The 17,747-nt window shown below is 33.5% G+C and overlaps 1 protein-coding gene across 1 annotated transcript in view; it reads right to left on the reverse strand.

The window, feature by feature from the left end:
* Positions 1–606: 606 nt before the first annotated feature.
* PsGEF (Protostome-specific GEF) overlaps positions 607–17,747 on the reverse strand; it is a 204,819-nt gene continuing 187,678 nt past the window's right edge. The window contains exons 22-24 of the mRNA XM_072529608.1: positions 14,604–14,953; positions 13,249–13,405; positions 607–960 (exon numbers count right to left, since the gene is read on the reverse strand). Coding sequence (XP_072385709.1) covers positions 886–960; positions 13,249–13,405; positions 14,604–14,953 — 582 coding nt within the window. The 3' untranslated portion in view covers positions 607–885. The remainder of the gene's footprint in view (positions 961–13,248; positions 13,406–14,603; positions 14,954–17,747) is intronic.

Raw genomic sequence — 17,747 nt, forward strand, 5'->3', positions numbered from 1 at the left:
TAATTAATTTAAAATGCCACAAGAAAATAGCTTCAGAACTGTTTCTTGTAGTTTGACTAGATTATTTGTAAATAATTTCCTTGCTGTTTCTTCGAGTGTTTTATGTTTTATATATATATACCCGGTATTTAGGCGCTCCACGCCCTTCCGGTAGTTATCTATGGAGGAGTATCACCTAGCCGCAAGCCCTTATCTCTTGCCGTACTGCTCCACCATAGGCCGATCAGATACCAGCATATTCTAGACTAAGCCGCAGATTCATTTTAGAATTTTAAACTACTGCGTTAGCCTTTTTGTTTTCTGTTCACCGTTATGTTTTATAAAGAAAATATTTTTTATAGGTTTACAGATCACAAAATAAGTTACTTTTATTTTCATACGTTATTTTTGTATCAAATTACCAGACACAAAGCTCGATATTTATTAAGTGGCGTATCTGCAAGGTATAAGTTACTAGTGGAAATTATTGTTATCTGCTAGACAATGCTTTCCCCATTGTTTCATTGCCTCTATTTACTTTAACAATATTGATAAAATGTATCGTTTTGAAATCTGTCTGGGTAGAGTTCACCATAATTGTAGTATTTCTGCTTCGATAAATGTCATCCGTGATATTTTTTTGCGATGTATTAATTTTTCGAAAACATCTACATGTTTGTTTCAGCCTTTTAAAATAACTTTTAAATTAAATATAATTTTTTATATAATTTATATTTTAACGACTTTTGAACACACACATATTTTAAAATACCTAGATGTATATAAAATGTTTTTCTATACAATTGTATTATTATCTGTATTATTCTTTATTGTATATTTTTCTCGTTATTTTTATCAGTGTCTGTTGAGCTGTATAATGAAAATAGCGATATACAATATTCAAATTTAGGCCGGAACATTCCCTTTGCTTCCTCTTCTCCTGCTAAGTTGTTTCCAGAATCTTCGGTCTAGTTGTTTGTCCTATAACAAAAGAAAAAGTAAGTTAACCTTGTGATTAGAATACTTTTACTATGGATTCAGTCAAAAATGTGAGAATAAGTATGTTCTAAATTAAAATAAGATATTCGAATTATGAGGTTGGCCAATAGACCCATAAAAAACACAGATAGTAATATTATATTGTTTATATGCTAGAAAAGTGTCTCGGGTAAAGTTCTTTGAAATAAATTTTCCCAATTTTTAGGTTCCCAAGTTTCATCTTACAGACCATCGAAATAAGCTAAAAAAGAATTTTTTTGGTTATTATAGGCTTATATAAACAAACATTTTTTAGATTTTTTGCTTATCATTAAAAAGCTTAATTTTTAAAGTATAATAGCAAAATTTTGAAAATCTTAAAAAAGCTGTAATACGGCGGTTGCTAAAAGTTATAAAATTAATTTTTTGGTCAATTTTGGATCATTTAAACGAAGAAAAAATTTTTAATGACATTTATTTTAGTACTAAATTGTTGTATATTATTAGATTTAAACTGTTCTTTCTTTTAAATGAAACTATTGAATGGATCTGAAACTATCTTCTAGTGGCCTGTTGAACACTAATATTGTTCGGATAAGATGAACCACAATGAATTGTGATGACAATTACATCTTTTATTTTCATCTAAAAATATTAGTCCAAAAAATTATTGTTCCAAAACATTGATCCAAGATGTTCTTTATGATAATAAGTTTTATAATTTTCGTGTTTTAAATAGCATTTTTAAATGCACTGTTTTAAATAAACGATTTTAAACATTTTACATGAATATACAATTTCAATTTGAAGGTAAGTAGAAAGAGTGGGAAATGGATTAAGAAAAAATGTAAAGAATATGGGTCCTGAGAATAGTTAAGGATGGAGAGGGAGGCAGTCACGATGGCACGAGACATGGTCATTAACACAGTTCAGACTTATCTGCTTTTCTTTGCTAATTTCCAGATCTTCATAGTAGTCCAGTTTTAGAATTTTTTTTGGAGGATATTGTGAATCAGAGATACGTCATCTAAGAAATTGAAAGTTTGGTTATGTCCTTCATCCGAGTATTGAGGGGGCTATAGTAGAAACAAAGCAAGAGATACATTCTCTTTTTGAGACTCTTCTCGTTGTTTGATACAACATAGGTCAGAGGCTAAAAAACAGTAGATGACAGAAGAAATACTTTTAGAGATGGAAGAAAGAGGGAAATATAAAGGAAAAGATCTACAGAAGTATAAAAAATACAACGAATAATTAAGGAAAAAATCAAAACAGATAAGGAAATCTATTTGATAAAACAGTGTAAAGAGATAGAAGAACTAGAAACAAAATATGATATGAGAAATATGCACAAAAAATAAGAGAAGTGACTGGAATGGGTCGAAATAGACAGCAAGGACACATAAAAGACAAAAAAGGAGTACTACTAATAGATTTACCAGAGAAATTAAGACGATAAGAGGAGTACGTTAGAGAACTTTTCCAAGATGAAAGAGGTGAAATGCAGAAAATACAAGAATTAAATCCTTTAGAGAGACAAAAGATCACGATAGATGAAATCAAATATGCTATCAAAAACTCTAAAGACAATAAAGCAGCTGGATTAGATGAAATACCAGTAGAACTGTTAAAACTAGTGGAAGAGGATAACTTGGAAGTATTGGCAGATTTATTCAACACGGTGTACGATACGCGAATAATACCACAAGAGTGGCAGAAATCAGCATTTATAACCATCCCTAAAAAACAAGCAGCTAAATAGTGCTCTGATTATCGAACACTGAGCCTCATGAGTCCTACTTTAGAAGTACTGCTGAAAGTAATAAATAAGAGAATATACGAAAGGCTAGAGGAGGATATTAGCGAGACGCAGTTCGGGTTCCGAAATGAAATGGATACTCGAGAAGGACTATTTGCTATCAACATATTGATTCAGCGATGTCGGGATGTATACGTTCATCTACACTTGTGCTTTGTTGACTACGAAAAAACTTTCGATGAAAAAACATGAAAAACTAATATCAATCTTTATGAACAAGCGCATTGACAGTGAAATCATCAATATAGGGCAAACATTATATTGGACTCAAAGTGCCATCGTTCAAATTGATGGGCAACACTCAGAAGAAATGAAAATCTGTAGAGGAGTTAGAAGGGATGTGTTTTATCGCCACTTTTGTTTAACTTATAATTCTGAAGAAATTTTCCAAAACACGCTCAATAATATCAAAGCGAGAGTTACCGTTAACGGAAAATTAATTAACAACTTACGATTTGCAGACAACACTGTGATCATAGTAATGAGTATAGAAGACCTCCAACATCTTAAGTATGAATAGTGCTGAGATGAAAATTACTATAACCGCTAAAAAAACGAAGTACATGCTAATTACAAAAAGACCACAATATATACATCACCTATTGACAGTCAATGGTAACGTGATAGAACAAGTAGAAAAATATCAGTACTTGGGAACTTTGATCAATGAAACCAATGATCAAACTGCAGAAATAAACAGGCGAATAGAGATTGACAGATCAGCATTTATACGAATAAAGCTAACGTGCAAAAATCTAATTTGGAGATCAGACTACGTACCCTTCGCTGTTAAATATTTTCAATATTATTATATGGAGCTGAGACTTAAAAAAATGCAATTTAAAAATAATCGAGGCTTTCGAACTCTGTTTATACCGCAGAGTATTAAAAATATCATGGACTGATAGAATTACAAATAAAGAAGTACTGGAGAGGGTTGGTAGAACTATTCACCACTATACAAACCAGAAAACTGGAATACCTAGGCCACGTGATGAGGGGACCAAAATATGCAATTTTGAGACTTATAATACAGGGAAAGATTCAAGGAAGAAGATCTGTTGGCCGATGGCAGAACTCATGGTTGAAGAATCTACGTGATTGGTATTAATGCAAATCGATTGATTTGTTTAGAACAGCAAGTTCGAAAATAAAAATAGCCATAATGATTGCCAATCTCCGTAGGGAGACGGCACTCTAAGAAGAAGAGATACATTTCCCAGTAAGTCTAGCTAAGGATGCCACAATTTTCTAGTCAGAAATAACAGCAATCTAACACTGCGTGAAAGAAATAGAAAGGCGAAAGAAAGTACCATTCAATGGCCATCTTCACAGATAGCCAGGCACCACTTGAGGCACTCAATTTTATAGAGGTAAATTCTAAGCTAATATAAGATTGTATGAGTGTCCTTAATAAACTATAGGAACCTAGCAAGGTTACGGTAGCCACGGCACCGGGGCACGAGGGTCATAATGGCAAGGAAACAGCAAATGAAATGGCCAAACAAGGCTCATCAATGCCATTCGTTGGATGGCAACCCTTCTGTGGCATTGCAAAGGTAGTAACGAGAACGGCTACAAGAAAGTGGGTAGCTTACAAATCTTTGGAATGAACGAGGAATTCACCAGGACAAAAACAGACGAAACGGTTCATTAGAGAATATTCGCAACAAGTTACGGCAGACCTAATAAGCAAAGACAGGAAAACAGTCAAAGCCATTGTAGGTCTGTTAATAGGGCACTGCAAGAGAGTATGGCAAATTATATGTAACCTTGGATTAGAGGACTACAATAGATCTAAAAAGGTCGCAGTGGACTAGGCCAAATACTACCTTATTCAATCTACCTATCTATTTAGGTCCCAAGTTAACATGACTTAAAATTTCTACTGGTGCCACTTCAGTATTCGTTTTTTACTCTCCCTTTTTTTATCAGCTACTGATGACGTTCCATGAAATTTATTAACTGGTTTTAATATTTATAAGAGACGAAGTTGCTTTTTATGATGACATTGATTAAATAACCTCGCTGTTCTTCCTGCACTCTATTAGAACGAATTAAAAATATGCCTAATATGAGTAAATATAAAAATATTAAAAATATGCCTAATATAAAAAGAAAAATCATGGATGCTCGAATTCTCTAGCGAAATACCTATCTAATGATGCGCCACACAAATATTAGGGTGGGCTCTTTTGAATGCCAACCCTGTATATAATATATATTAACATTAACTGAAAATTTAATAAAGTAAAAGAATTTAGTTTGCTATATTATTTACTTTCAAATTGATCTAATATATTGTAAAAATATTTTTGAATTTATGTAACTTAAGGGGTATAGTTTAAAAGTGTACAATCTCCATATTTCACAAAAATTGAGTTAGATGTCGCATTACGTCGAGTTTCTAGTCCTGAATCGAAACAATAGAAAATCTCATTATCCAGTGAATTTTGAAGGAAGAAAATTAGACTTCAATTCAAAACGTACAATTTTCAATGACATTAAAATTTCAAATCATACAATCTCCTATCCAATATTTAAAATCAAAGAGTACAATCGCCAATGGGTTTTTCTTGTATTTAGTGGCAAATTTTTCAAAGCGTGCAATATCCTGTAGGGATACAGGATATTGCACGCTTGTCAATACACATTTCACGCTAAAAACGTTTTTACGCCATTAGGTTAGTTGTTACAGCTTATTTCAAATCGAGTGGCGAGCCCTTCCACGAAATAGTTAATCCCATAGACAATAGAATATCTATGATCAGACCCATGTAGTGGCGTTGCAATATTAAATAAATTAAATTATTTGAAATCGCACTAATTACAAAATTATTACTCACTTAAATAATAAATAAAGTTTAATTGTACACACATTGTTTTATAGATACCAAACTATTTGTTTGTTATAATACCATCTTTTATAATTGATACTATATAAAGTATGTTAAAGTTAATTTATAATTTAGTATCAGTTACCTTAAAACCGTAATTATAAAGTCATTATTAATGACTCCTTAACGACTCGTTAAGGACATTCAAAGAACTGATAAGAATAATTTCCGAGAATTTATAGTCACTAGATTTCAAACGAGTTCGTAATTTAGTCTCATTATATTGTCGAGTCTCAACATGATAGGTGCTTGCTAACACGCGTGTTAGAACTATTTTGTAGAATGGGGATGGTTAAGTGTACTACCAGTAAACAGATCAGATTGACACCAGAATCCAAAGAAATAGTTTACAATGTATTTAAATATATGCAAGTACTATTTCCTGAAGATAATACCAGTATTAAACAACGTGTGAGTGAAGCTACTGGAGTATCTTTACGTGCAGTAGAAAGGATCATTCAACAAGCAAGTATGTTAACAAACGCAGAGTCAAATAATACACTAAAATTTCCAGCTACAACACTTGCGGAAAGGAAAGAAACCGTGAGAGACTTGAGGGAGTATGACAAACAGTTCATTAGAAATACCATTCATCGTTTTCATGAGCCTGAACGTTGTCGGGTATCATTGAAGCTTTTGCAGAAAAGGCTTGAAGAGGTGTACGAGTGGACTGAAAGTGTGAGATCTCTACAGAATTGTGAAAGATTTGGGATTTAAATGAAAGAAAACGAAAGATAATCAACGTTTATTAATTGAATGGAATGATATTCCTGCTCTACGTATTAAATATTTGGACAAAATTAAATATTACGGAAGCGAAGGTAAGTCAATTATATATGTAGATGAAACCTATGTACATGCAAGACACATAACGCCAAATAGCTGGGCAGATGACAGTGGCAAAGGAATGTTAAAAAACATTTCCAAAGGTAGTAGGTTGGTTATCCTACATGGTGGTGGGAAGATTGGTTTCATACAGAAGATTTTTAAGTCATGAGCTAAGACAGGAGATTATCATAATGTACAAATTAATAAAGCACCCACCAGTAATTCTAAAAAAATAGATATGATTATCTTGGTTGACAGAAAAAAAATTTGCATTTGTAACGTCAATGTTAAAGAAGCAATTGTATGAAATCATTAAAAGACACAAACAAGATTATATTCAATATAAATTTGACAAAGTGCTGCAAGAATGTAGACATGTTTCTTTAAAACTTTCGCCATCTCATCCAGACTTGAACCCTATAGAAATGGTTTGGGCGCAAATAAAAATGCAAAACAAAACGTTTATTTTGAGTTAGAAGACGTAAAAGTGTTGGTGGAACAGAAATTTGCTAGAGTAACTGTAGATACCTGGAAGAAAGTGTGTGAACATGTTGTCAAGGTTAAAGATAAGTATTTGGAAAGTGAACGTCGCATAGATGTAATTACTGAAGAATTAAGGATTGATTTAAATAATTTTAGTGACGACGACAGTGCATCTGATTATGAAAGTGAATAATATAATTTAACATTACGATGTACCTATGTAACCTCTGTGAAAATAAGTTTTACAAACTGTCCTGTATGTATGTATTATTTTTTTACTTTATTACAATCATTTCGTATATTCTTGTATTTAACTTTGTGACGTTTAAGTGAGTAATAATATAAATAATAAAGGTTTTAAAGTTAAAACAATCTTTGTAATTAATATTTATTAATACTGTAATCTCTAATACGTACCTATGGTTTCACATACAGACAATATATGTATGTGATATATTATAATAATATGTATTAAAATGTAGTACACTATTGCCAAAAATATAATCTAATATCATTGTTTAATAAATTGTATGTACCTATCTTAAACAATTTGATTTAAATCATAAGTATTTTTTGGAACGCCACTGCTTTGTTTGGTGAGGCTTTACTGTTCCCTAGAAATTTCGGCCACTACAGTTGAAACATGCTCTACAACGATTGTTAGTTGCATGTGATTTGAGAAGCAGCACAGTTTGTTTACTAAAGTAGTATTGTATTTTTTCGAATTTTTAAAGTAATAAATCGTATAATTGAGGTAAACGTTACTCCGGTAGCTAGTAATAAAGCACGAAAAAGGTAACGTATTACTACATCGTGGAAAAGAAGTCAGTAAAAAAAATTAATGTAAGTTGCATCAAAGGTTTTTGTATATCTCTGTACAGACATGGATTTTACTTTTAGGTATAGTCCACATTCGCTCCCAATTTATTCGAAATGTCGACACAAAAGTGGTGCTTTTCAATGTACCTTACTACAAATGAAAATAAAACGTTTCCACTCTAAATTTTGAGACGAAAGAGAAAACTTTTCAAGATAATTTTCTGCTAAAATATTGCAAAACAGTTCCCATACAGCGTAAACAAGGAGGCGAATTAATAATTGTATCTCATTATTGCCGAGAACAAAGCCAACGGTTATATCTTGATTCTTTTTAAGTATAAAATCGATGTGGAGAATGTGTTTAAAAGAAAATGAAAACCTTCCGGTAAAAGAACGCTATTTCAGAAAAAAATTTAATACACAATATAAACTTGGTTTTGGTTCTAGAACCAATGCATGTTCGACATGCTTACAATTGACTGAGAAAAAAAAAAGAATGTCATGATAGGACAGAAAATTGAAGTAGTATACCCAGTGAGAGAACATTCTTTCATATATTAAACAAAAGGAAATAATTCTGACCCATACATGAATATCTGAAGATGTTTTCAAAGTAAAGTACTGTTCATAAAGTTCGAGAAGTAGTAGAAGTATATGACTGGAAAAATGAAACAAACAAACACATTAAGGCACCAGGAGACTGACATTTTGTTTTCTCAAAAATGAAGAGGATTATTTTAACTAAAAGCTCTCAACATACAGTGTTAGTTTGCGACGAGTTAGCTTATAAAAACGATATTGGTGTGGGAAAATCAATAACAAAAAAAAACTAAGAACATTGAAAGAATGAAACCTGGCAAAATTCCGAAACATATTGCCATGATCAATAACAACAATTGGTTGATGTAAATAATTTATTATGTTGTTATTTTGGAGAGGACTGAAAAAGTGATCCCCGTTTAAGTTTATACAAATTTATCATCATCAAAGACAATCGACAAGGCAATGTAGCACCAGAAAATGAAACCGTCGACGATGAAACGTTGTGTGAGAACGCTGAAGAAGCGTTCAAGCGAGGAATTATATCAGAGCTTTCTTGAAACTGGCCACCAAGAAATAGCGGATGAACTACTGTACAGCCTAGCTGCCGCTAGAAGCCAAAAGTGGACCGAAACAGTAGAAAGTCTAAACTTCCAATAATCAAGCAGACAGACATGATCATTATTAAGAAAATTAGGGAGTGGTGTCCGTACGAAACGCCGAGAGGCAGCCGTAAAGCCAGATGCCGTAGCATCACATATAGTAAAAACATCCAGGGCACCAAAGGATAAAGCACACACCATCTACGTAAAGAGAGAACTTTAAAACATGTAGCCACAGAAACGAAGTATTCCCTCCTCTTCACCAAGGAAGACATATCAGAGGCTCTTAAAGAAGTTAAGCCAGCAAAATCACCAGGATTTGATAATATTCACCCTGAATTCCTAATAAATTGTGGCAAGTATACAAAAGTTTAGCTGGCTCGATTTTTCACAGACATCATGGAAACTGGAAATATTCCACAAGAACTAAAGCGCTCTAAGATAATAGCCATACTAAATCCAGGCAAACCCGCCGACAACCTAATAAACTACAGACCAATTGCGCTTTTCTCTGCCATCTACAAACTATTAGAAAGGCTTATATAATAATATAATAAAATCAGTACTGAACTGTTCCAGGTAATCCCAGTCAAACAAGCGGATTTTGACCAGAACGAAGCTGCGCAGACGAGGTAATGTCACTCACCACCTACATCGAAGCGGGTTTCCAAAGAAGACTTAAAACTTCGGCGGCATTTATTGATCTCTCGGCAGCTTACGATACAGCATGGAGAGAGGGCCTTATATATAAAATTATCCGTGCAATCCCCTGTAAACCAATAGCACGCCTAATAGATAGCATGCTCAACGACCGAATGTTTCAAGTAGTGATGGGCACAGATATCAGCCCACCAAAGAAACTTAAAAATGGCCTACCACAGGGGTCAGTGCTCTCTCCACTACTATTTAGCTTATACCTAGCAGATATGCCAGAAACACAATCAAGAAAGTTCGGATACGCCGATGACTAGGCCCTCACTACACGATGCAGAACACTAGGAACGTCTGAAGAAGTTCTGACGGCAGACTTATATTGCAGACAGAAGTTGTGACTTCAACCAAATGCAACCAAAACAGAATTTAGTTGCTCTCACCTGAACAATAAACTTGCTGGAAAGGAACTCAACATCATCATCATCATCCAGCCCCATTTTCACATCCTTTGTTGGATATAGGCCTCCTCCAAACGTCTCCAGTTCTCTCTATCTCTAGCTGCTGCAATCCAGTTTGTTTCTGGTTCCAGAACTGGCTTGTTCCAGAACTGGAACTGACACTTAACATATGGTTTGAAAATACCACACTTACCCACAACAAAACACCGAAATACCTAGGCGTAACGCTAGACAGAACGCTATCATTTAAAGAGCATTTAACACAAACTGCCCAAAAGTTGAGTACAAGAAATAAAATTATACAGAAGCTCTGCGGTACCACCTGGGGAGCATCGGCTTCCACTCTTAGCTCTACTGCCTTAGCTCTTGTTTTCTCGACCGCTGAATATTGTGCTCCAGTTTGGCTACACAGTCCACAGGTAAAAAAGGTCGACACTCAGCACAGCTGCACAGCACTAGGAGGATGATAGCTGGTACAATTAAATCAACTCTCACCCAATGGATTCCAGTATTAAGTCACATCCCACCTCCACATTAACTACGGGTTGATGCACTTACACGTGAATACAAAAAGATCATAAACAATGTAAACTCCCGATTCACCAAGATTCCGAGGATGCACGAAATACCCGTCTCCGTTCTAGAAAACCACCAATGAAAACGGCAAGAATGATACATGAGGAGTTCAACATCACGAATGCACGGTCCCCAGAATAGAACGCATGGCAAAATAACATGCCCTTTATTACCCACAAGCCACCAGGTTTTGATCTTCCACGCAAAACATGGTACACTCTAAATAGGATCCGAACCAGACATGGCAGATGTGCATACATGCTACATAAATGGGGCAAGAACCCGTCTCCTCAATATGACTGTGGGGAGAACCAAACTATCGACCACAATATTGAAGAGTGTCCCTCAAGATCCTACGATGGTAGCCCTGAAGACTTCCTGTTTGCAACTTCAGAGTCAATTGATTATATTAATACACTTGATGTTTGTTTGTAGCTGTTTAAAGTTTGTCATATACCTATACCACTAATGTTTGTAATTTTGTTCTAAATGTGTTGTAATTGCCATACGATAAATAAATAACGCTGAAGAAGACGATGGACTTTCCATTTAATTAACTACTTTTGAATAATTAAAAGTGTTACTTTCTAATTTTTTCTGACTCCATTATTTTATCTCCTTGTTGTACTTTTTTTGACTAAGAGGTGAAAATATGTTTAATAAATAATGTTCGTAAGTTATTTTCAATGTGTACAACCTCCATTTGTTTTTTTTATAAAGTACATTAGCCAAATATTTTTCTAGAATTACCTACTTAGTTATTTTTGAAAAGTTTCAGGAAAAAATTTGTATATAAACTTGTAGTTGTCATATAAATGTAATAGAAAAGATAAATTAGTTTGATTGTTCCTATAAAATAGCTTATTCGTTTCTCTCGATTACTGAAAAATTAGGAAATATTAAGATTGTACAATTTGAAACTATACCCCACACTTACACAATATCCATTATTTCCATTTAATTTTTTAATTAATCTATGATATAAATCATATGTACAATTATATCATTTTATTTGTTGTTGTATTGTTTAAAGGAATAGTTTACCTCCACTGTAGTCTCATAAAAATCGGTTTGGGGATTATTTGGTATTCCAATTCGGTTTTCGTATTTGTTATCATAATCCAACAAATCATTCCGGTCACTTTTGTTGGCATTAAAAATATCATGCTGAAATAGTATATGACTTTATGAGGCGGAGAAGCATGACTTTTCTTGACGCGCCCGATATTACGCGCCGAACGAAGTGAGGCGCTTAATAGAGGGCAAGTCAAGAAAAGTCGCTTCTTTTTCGAATAAAGTATACTATTTTTTCTTCAAACGTAGCAATTTTCAACCATAAATAGTACAATTCATACGCTATTTTTACTCGAAATTAACTGTGACAACTATCAAAGTCGTCTAGATGTTAAAAATTAAAATAATTAAGTCGTCGGTGGGATTTGCGTCTCCCTGGTTACAGTTGTTTGACAGTTGTTTGCAATTATTAAAGACAGCTTATTTTTGTTGCAACCGCAAGCGCAAATTTAGTGCGAAAATGGAAAACCTAAACGAAATTGAGTCCGCGGCTAATGATGCAGTAGCACGTTTAGGGCCCTCCAAGTCCGATAAGAACGATAATGCTCAAAAAATTTTAAACCCTCATGATTCGCCAACATCGGGAATGATTGCTGAAAGTTGTTCTCGACCATCAGTATCATCAACAATTACCAATGCGTATCAAGAGTCGGGAACATTTTTGCACGGTTTCAATTTTTTGAAAATGCCTTATTAACTAATTGTACTTTTAATATTACTATAAATAAAAATGATGTTTAATTGTTGTTAATGACATTTGTATTCTTGCTTTGTGACATGTTTCATATTGTTGCCATGACAACATTTTTCCCTCCGCCGTAAAGAAATGGGAAAAAAACTGCTGCCAGCGGAGACATCAAACTTTGACACGATCAAGTTAGATAAGTAATGTCATCATTATTTGCCGTTTGAAGGAAAACACATTTATCTAAAAGAAACGTATACTTTTTTGGTTTTTAATCTATATACAATTTGTTTATTGCTTCTTTTAGCTCTCTTTATAGTAACTAGACTACTTAATGCTTTAATAGACATTTTTTATATATATTTCTTAAGTTTGTATTTCAAATAAAAACTTATAAAACCGTTAACTACATTCTAGTGTTTTAACGTAACAGCCAGCTTTCTCCCAAAAATTGCCATTTTAAAAACATTACTTTCATCTATAGAGAGCATATTTAATCAACCATAATCTAATTTCCATCAATTGCTCTATAACAGTTAACAAAAGTGATATCACGGTCATACTTTTCTTCTATCATAACAGCATTGAGATTATTGAAACTTTTTCAGAATCAAGAGCACTCGACAGTTGGGTTTTTTGATTTTTTTTTTCTTTTTTATCACTTTTAAATACAAACTTTTTGTTTCGATTGATCTTTTGGTTAAACACAATGCTTTCACTGGTTGTTTGTACTGTGAAACAGTACACTGCTGTTGGTTTATTATCTATCCTCTATTTAATTGTCTACTAGCTACTTTCATATTAATTGATCTACATTAAATAGTAAAGCAACAAATCTATTTCCTGTTTGGCTTACCTTAAGTCGTCTAGGTGACAATTGTTTGGGAGAACTCAAGGTTTGAGAGTCTTCTAGCTGGGGTTCTTCGCTGTCAAATACTTTGAACAGCTGTCCACCATCTGGGTAAGTTTCGTATATTCTTCTTTCTGGTTTACGCATATTAAAAAACTCAAAACTGAAAGATATAAATAATTCTTATTTAATATGCATTATATTAATAGTGTTCAAATCTCTACAGTTCAAAAAGCAAAAATATGAAAATTTCTTATTTAGTCATAATAGTATTGAAATGTGCTTAGAATATTCTCCAGTATATGTGTTTAATACATGACTATAGATGTTGAAAACTACAAAAGAGCAATCACTAGATTATACTATCTTCTTTCACAGTGCTACACAGTTAATTAACAAAGGTTATGACGTTTTTATTAACTTGTCCGCCCACACTTTCAAGATGCGATGTCGCAGTATCTTTTACATGGGGATAAATCATTTTAAATTTATACTTGTTTTACCAGATATCAAATAATTAACAAGAAATGTTCGATTTTTGATTTGGTGTGTCGCTTGTCAATAATAATCGATGAGTGTCTCCATAATCATTTTTAATTTTGATTATTTCGGACATTGGGCATTGGAAATTTCTGGGCCTGAGTATATATTGTAAACCTTGAAATCGGTAGCCCCTCTATTACGAAAAAAAATTACAGAAAGACGGTTTTAGATTTAACTTCAATGCATCTGCCATTTGCGCATATGTTACAGTCGTTACAACGTCAGAAATTCTAAGGTTTCCCACTGGTCGGAACTAAGTTCAAATTTTTACTACTGCGCTTTCTACAACTTGCAAATCACACACATTGATAAAATTTTGATAAAATGTTGATAAAATGTTGTTATTAGATGGCGTTGTAATATCTGTAAATAATTATTTTTATATTTATTGTACTATGACGTGAGAGATTTAATTTAGATTCAGAGCCTCTGCATATGTCATAATGATACCTAATCTAATGATACCTAATGAGGTTGAAATACATATAAGCGGATGGCAAATGCCCAGCATTGAAGTTAAATCTAAGATCGCCTTTCTGTTTTAGTTCTTTACTCGGTTTCGAGTACTAGAAACTAAGTTCACTAAGAATTTTTACCGTAATAATCGGCATATGGAATGCATAATATAGATTCCCTTGTCGACTATTTTATAAATCTGTCTGCTTTGCAAGTTGTAGAAAGCGCAGTGGTAAAAATTTCAATTTAGTTTTGTCACGTAGGAAATTTCTAATGTTTAATACAAAATAAATTTATATATTTTTGTTTCTACATTGCTAACACAAATATTAGTTTCAGTTAAGAAATATAAGTATACTTACATTCTAATACTTTTTGATCTGGGCACTCGTTCAATATTTACAAACTTGGCGGCCGGCCGGAAGCGACTGAAGAAGTAGACGTTTCGTTCTTCGTTTCCTTCGTTTTCGGCAGCCTCGATAATATGGCGATAGCTTTCCGACCGGTGGATCTTGATCGTCGCCGTAGGTGCTTCCGTCGTCGGAGTCGAACCGGCAGACGTTTGCGTACTCACCGCCGCTACCGCTTCCGCCTCTTTTGTCTCGTCTTCTTCTAGTTTTGAATCGGTATCGAGACTTCGGGGATCCCTCGTCGAGCAGAGACTTTCCGCAACAGCCGAACATGTGTCAGCAGCATCTCCAGTTCCGTTGCCCTGCCCACAATGCAAGCACAAGGTATTTTGTAATCCACTTTTACAGCTTAGGACAAATATTTATTTTATATTGAATTTACCCACAACAAAATAAAAAATATATAAAATTTTTATTTTATATTTGAAGTGCTAGGAAACGCAAATTGAAGTGCTAGGAAAGATAAGAAAAATGGAAATATGAAAATAAACTAGAAGAAAGCAACATATAGAAAATATTTGAAAGTCTTACATTTGCTTCTATTTATAAATATAAATAGTCTCAGAAAGGGAAAAAAAATTTTTCAAAATTTTTCAGCAAATATAGCAAATATCATATCAAAATGTATTTCTATTATTCTACTATTTTCAGTTCCGTTTACATAAAAACAATTCGCAAATTATTTGAAGTAGTTTGTGATAATGGAATATCAAGATATTAAAGTAAAGATATCTATATAATATCCCTAATTTAAATATCTAGGAGCAACAATCACAAATGACAACAAATTAGAGCGAGAAGTTAAAACGAGAATAATGGCAGGAAACAGATCTTTCTTTGCAATGCAACATCTAATGAAGTCAAAACTTCTTTCACGAGGTACAAAAATTCGGATATATAAGACCATAATACGACCAGCAGTCGCGTATAGAAGCGAAACATGGACGCTAACAAAAAGAGAAATAAATAAATTGCTGGTATGGGAACGTAAAATTCTTCGAATGATATATGGCCCTTATAGAGACAGCGTGACAAACGAATGGAGGGGCAGATAAAATAACGAGCTATACTCTCTATTCGGAAAAGAAAATCTAGTCAGATATATAAAGGCCAACAGACTCAGATAGGCAGGGCATGTAATATGCAGTAATGACAATCGCCTTATAAACAATGTGTTCTGGGAAAGGCCAGAGGGAAGAAGGTCTGTAGGGCGGCCTAAAAAAAGGTGGAAAGATGCAGTCAAAGAAGATCTAGAGAAAATGGGAGTGCGACAATAAGAATTACTGGCACAGGACCGACAAACATGAAAGGCAATTGTAAACGCAGCAAAGACTCACGAAGAGTTGTAGCGCCATTGATGATGATGATGATGATGATGATGATGATGATGATGATGATGATGATGATGATGATGAAAGTAAAGATATAATTTTGTATTGCATAACATAAACAACAACTCCGAGAGTCATAAAAATTTGTTGTGGTGGAGAGGTTGCCATGCTCGATCGTTAGTTAGCACAATTGTGTGAAAAGTAAGAACGGCTCAGCTCACCATACAAGGCGGCATCTGGGTTTCAATTGCTCTTCCCTCGACATGAGGGGCTTTGTCGGATATCTACTCCCTAGCTTCTCGTGGGACAAGAACGGAGTAGGAACATACAACCAAAACTACCTCAGTTATCCGAAAACTATGGAATTAGATCGCGTTGCAAAGATGAAGGGAAATTGCTGAAAATTAGTCAGCAAAACCACGATCAAGCGGTGCAAAGACCAAACAAGTTCCAGTGAATGTGTATGAGTGACAGAGCAAGTAAAAGACTTAAGTACCTGTGAAGTCAGTTTTTAATCCAAAAGAAGCTCAATAACAGGCGCTTAAACCTACCAGAAAGCACAAAAGCACAAAACAAATCTTATAGTTTTATACTTTATACCTCGCAGGACTAAAATGAAAGACGCAAAAGTAGAAATAAATAGAATATATACAAAACTTATAGAAAAATTATTCTAGAAAATATACTACAAAAATGAATAATATTGTAAAAATATATATAGGAAAAACATATAATGTAAACATATAAAAAAATGTAAAATATATTGTTGATGCTACATGATGCTTTACGAATAAACGAAAATACTTATAAAATAATTTTGTTATTTGTCAATTCAATCATCCGATGAAACAATAATATTTTATTTTATTTTAAAATGGCAAGAACTGTGTTTATTATGATCTATCGTGCCGAAAATCCAGGAAAAAATCATATCATTTGCAGAGAAACGGTAGACTGCAGTTGAACGTTAACCTTCCTAATACCACAGGGCGAATTTTCGCCCCAGCTTGACTATTTTCGTTAACAGTTTTATTTTTAGTGTGCCCATAAGGTTGGTCTCATAGCAAATTGTTTTTTTATAAGAATAAGAAGTAACAACTCCAAATCTGTTTATTAGTTCTATTAATTAAAATCACCCCTTGGTATTTGGTTTTGGCGGTTTGTAATATATTTATTGATCAAAACTATTTAAAAATTTCATAGTTTATGTAAATTATCATTTGATGTTGTTACACTTTTGCGTTTATAGTAAATACAAAATAATTTAATCTTAATATGACTAACTATGTCTAAGGCCATCGTATTTCTCTGCACAAACACACACATACCAAATACTTTAGAGAAATTTATGTAAGGATACCTACTTGCCTGTTCAAGACATTATCTTATTCAAATAGATGTGCCTGTCTTATAACTGTTGCATAAATCTAAATAATTTGATTCAGAAAGTATTAAAACTGCATTTTGACAATGGCGACATCAGTTCCTTCAAGATCAAAAGAAAAATTTGATGACTACTTAAAAGCGGAACCCATTTATGATAGCTCAGAAATGGAGGACAATGTAGGAACCATCTTAGAAGAAAGGGATGCGATTACCGGCGATTCCAATGATGATGAGAAAATGATCAAGAACGACCTTTAAGACGTGTGGTTCGACAAAGATAAATCGTTTTAGATACAGAAACATCTTCTAAAAAAATTGATTCAGTCAAATAAAATCAGAACTACCATCGTTAGTGTTGACCATAGTCCACCAACATGAT

Source organism: Diabrotica undecimpunctata, chromosome 4, assembly GCF_040954645.1.
Source record: "Diabrotica undecimpunctata isolate CICGRU chromosome 4, icDiaUnde3, whole genome shotgun sequence".
Taxonomy (NCBI): domain Eukaryota; kingdom Metazoa; phylum Arthropoda; class Insecta; order Coleoptera; family Chrysomelidae; genus Diabrotica; species Diabrotica undecimpunctata.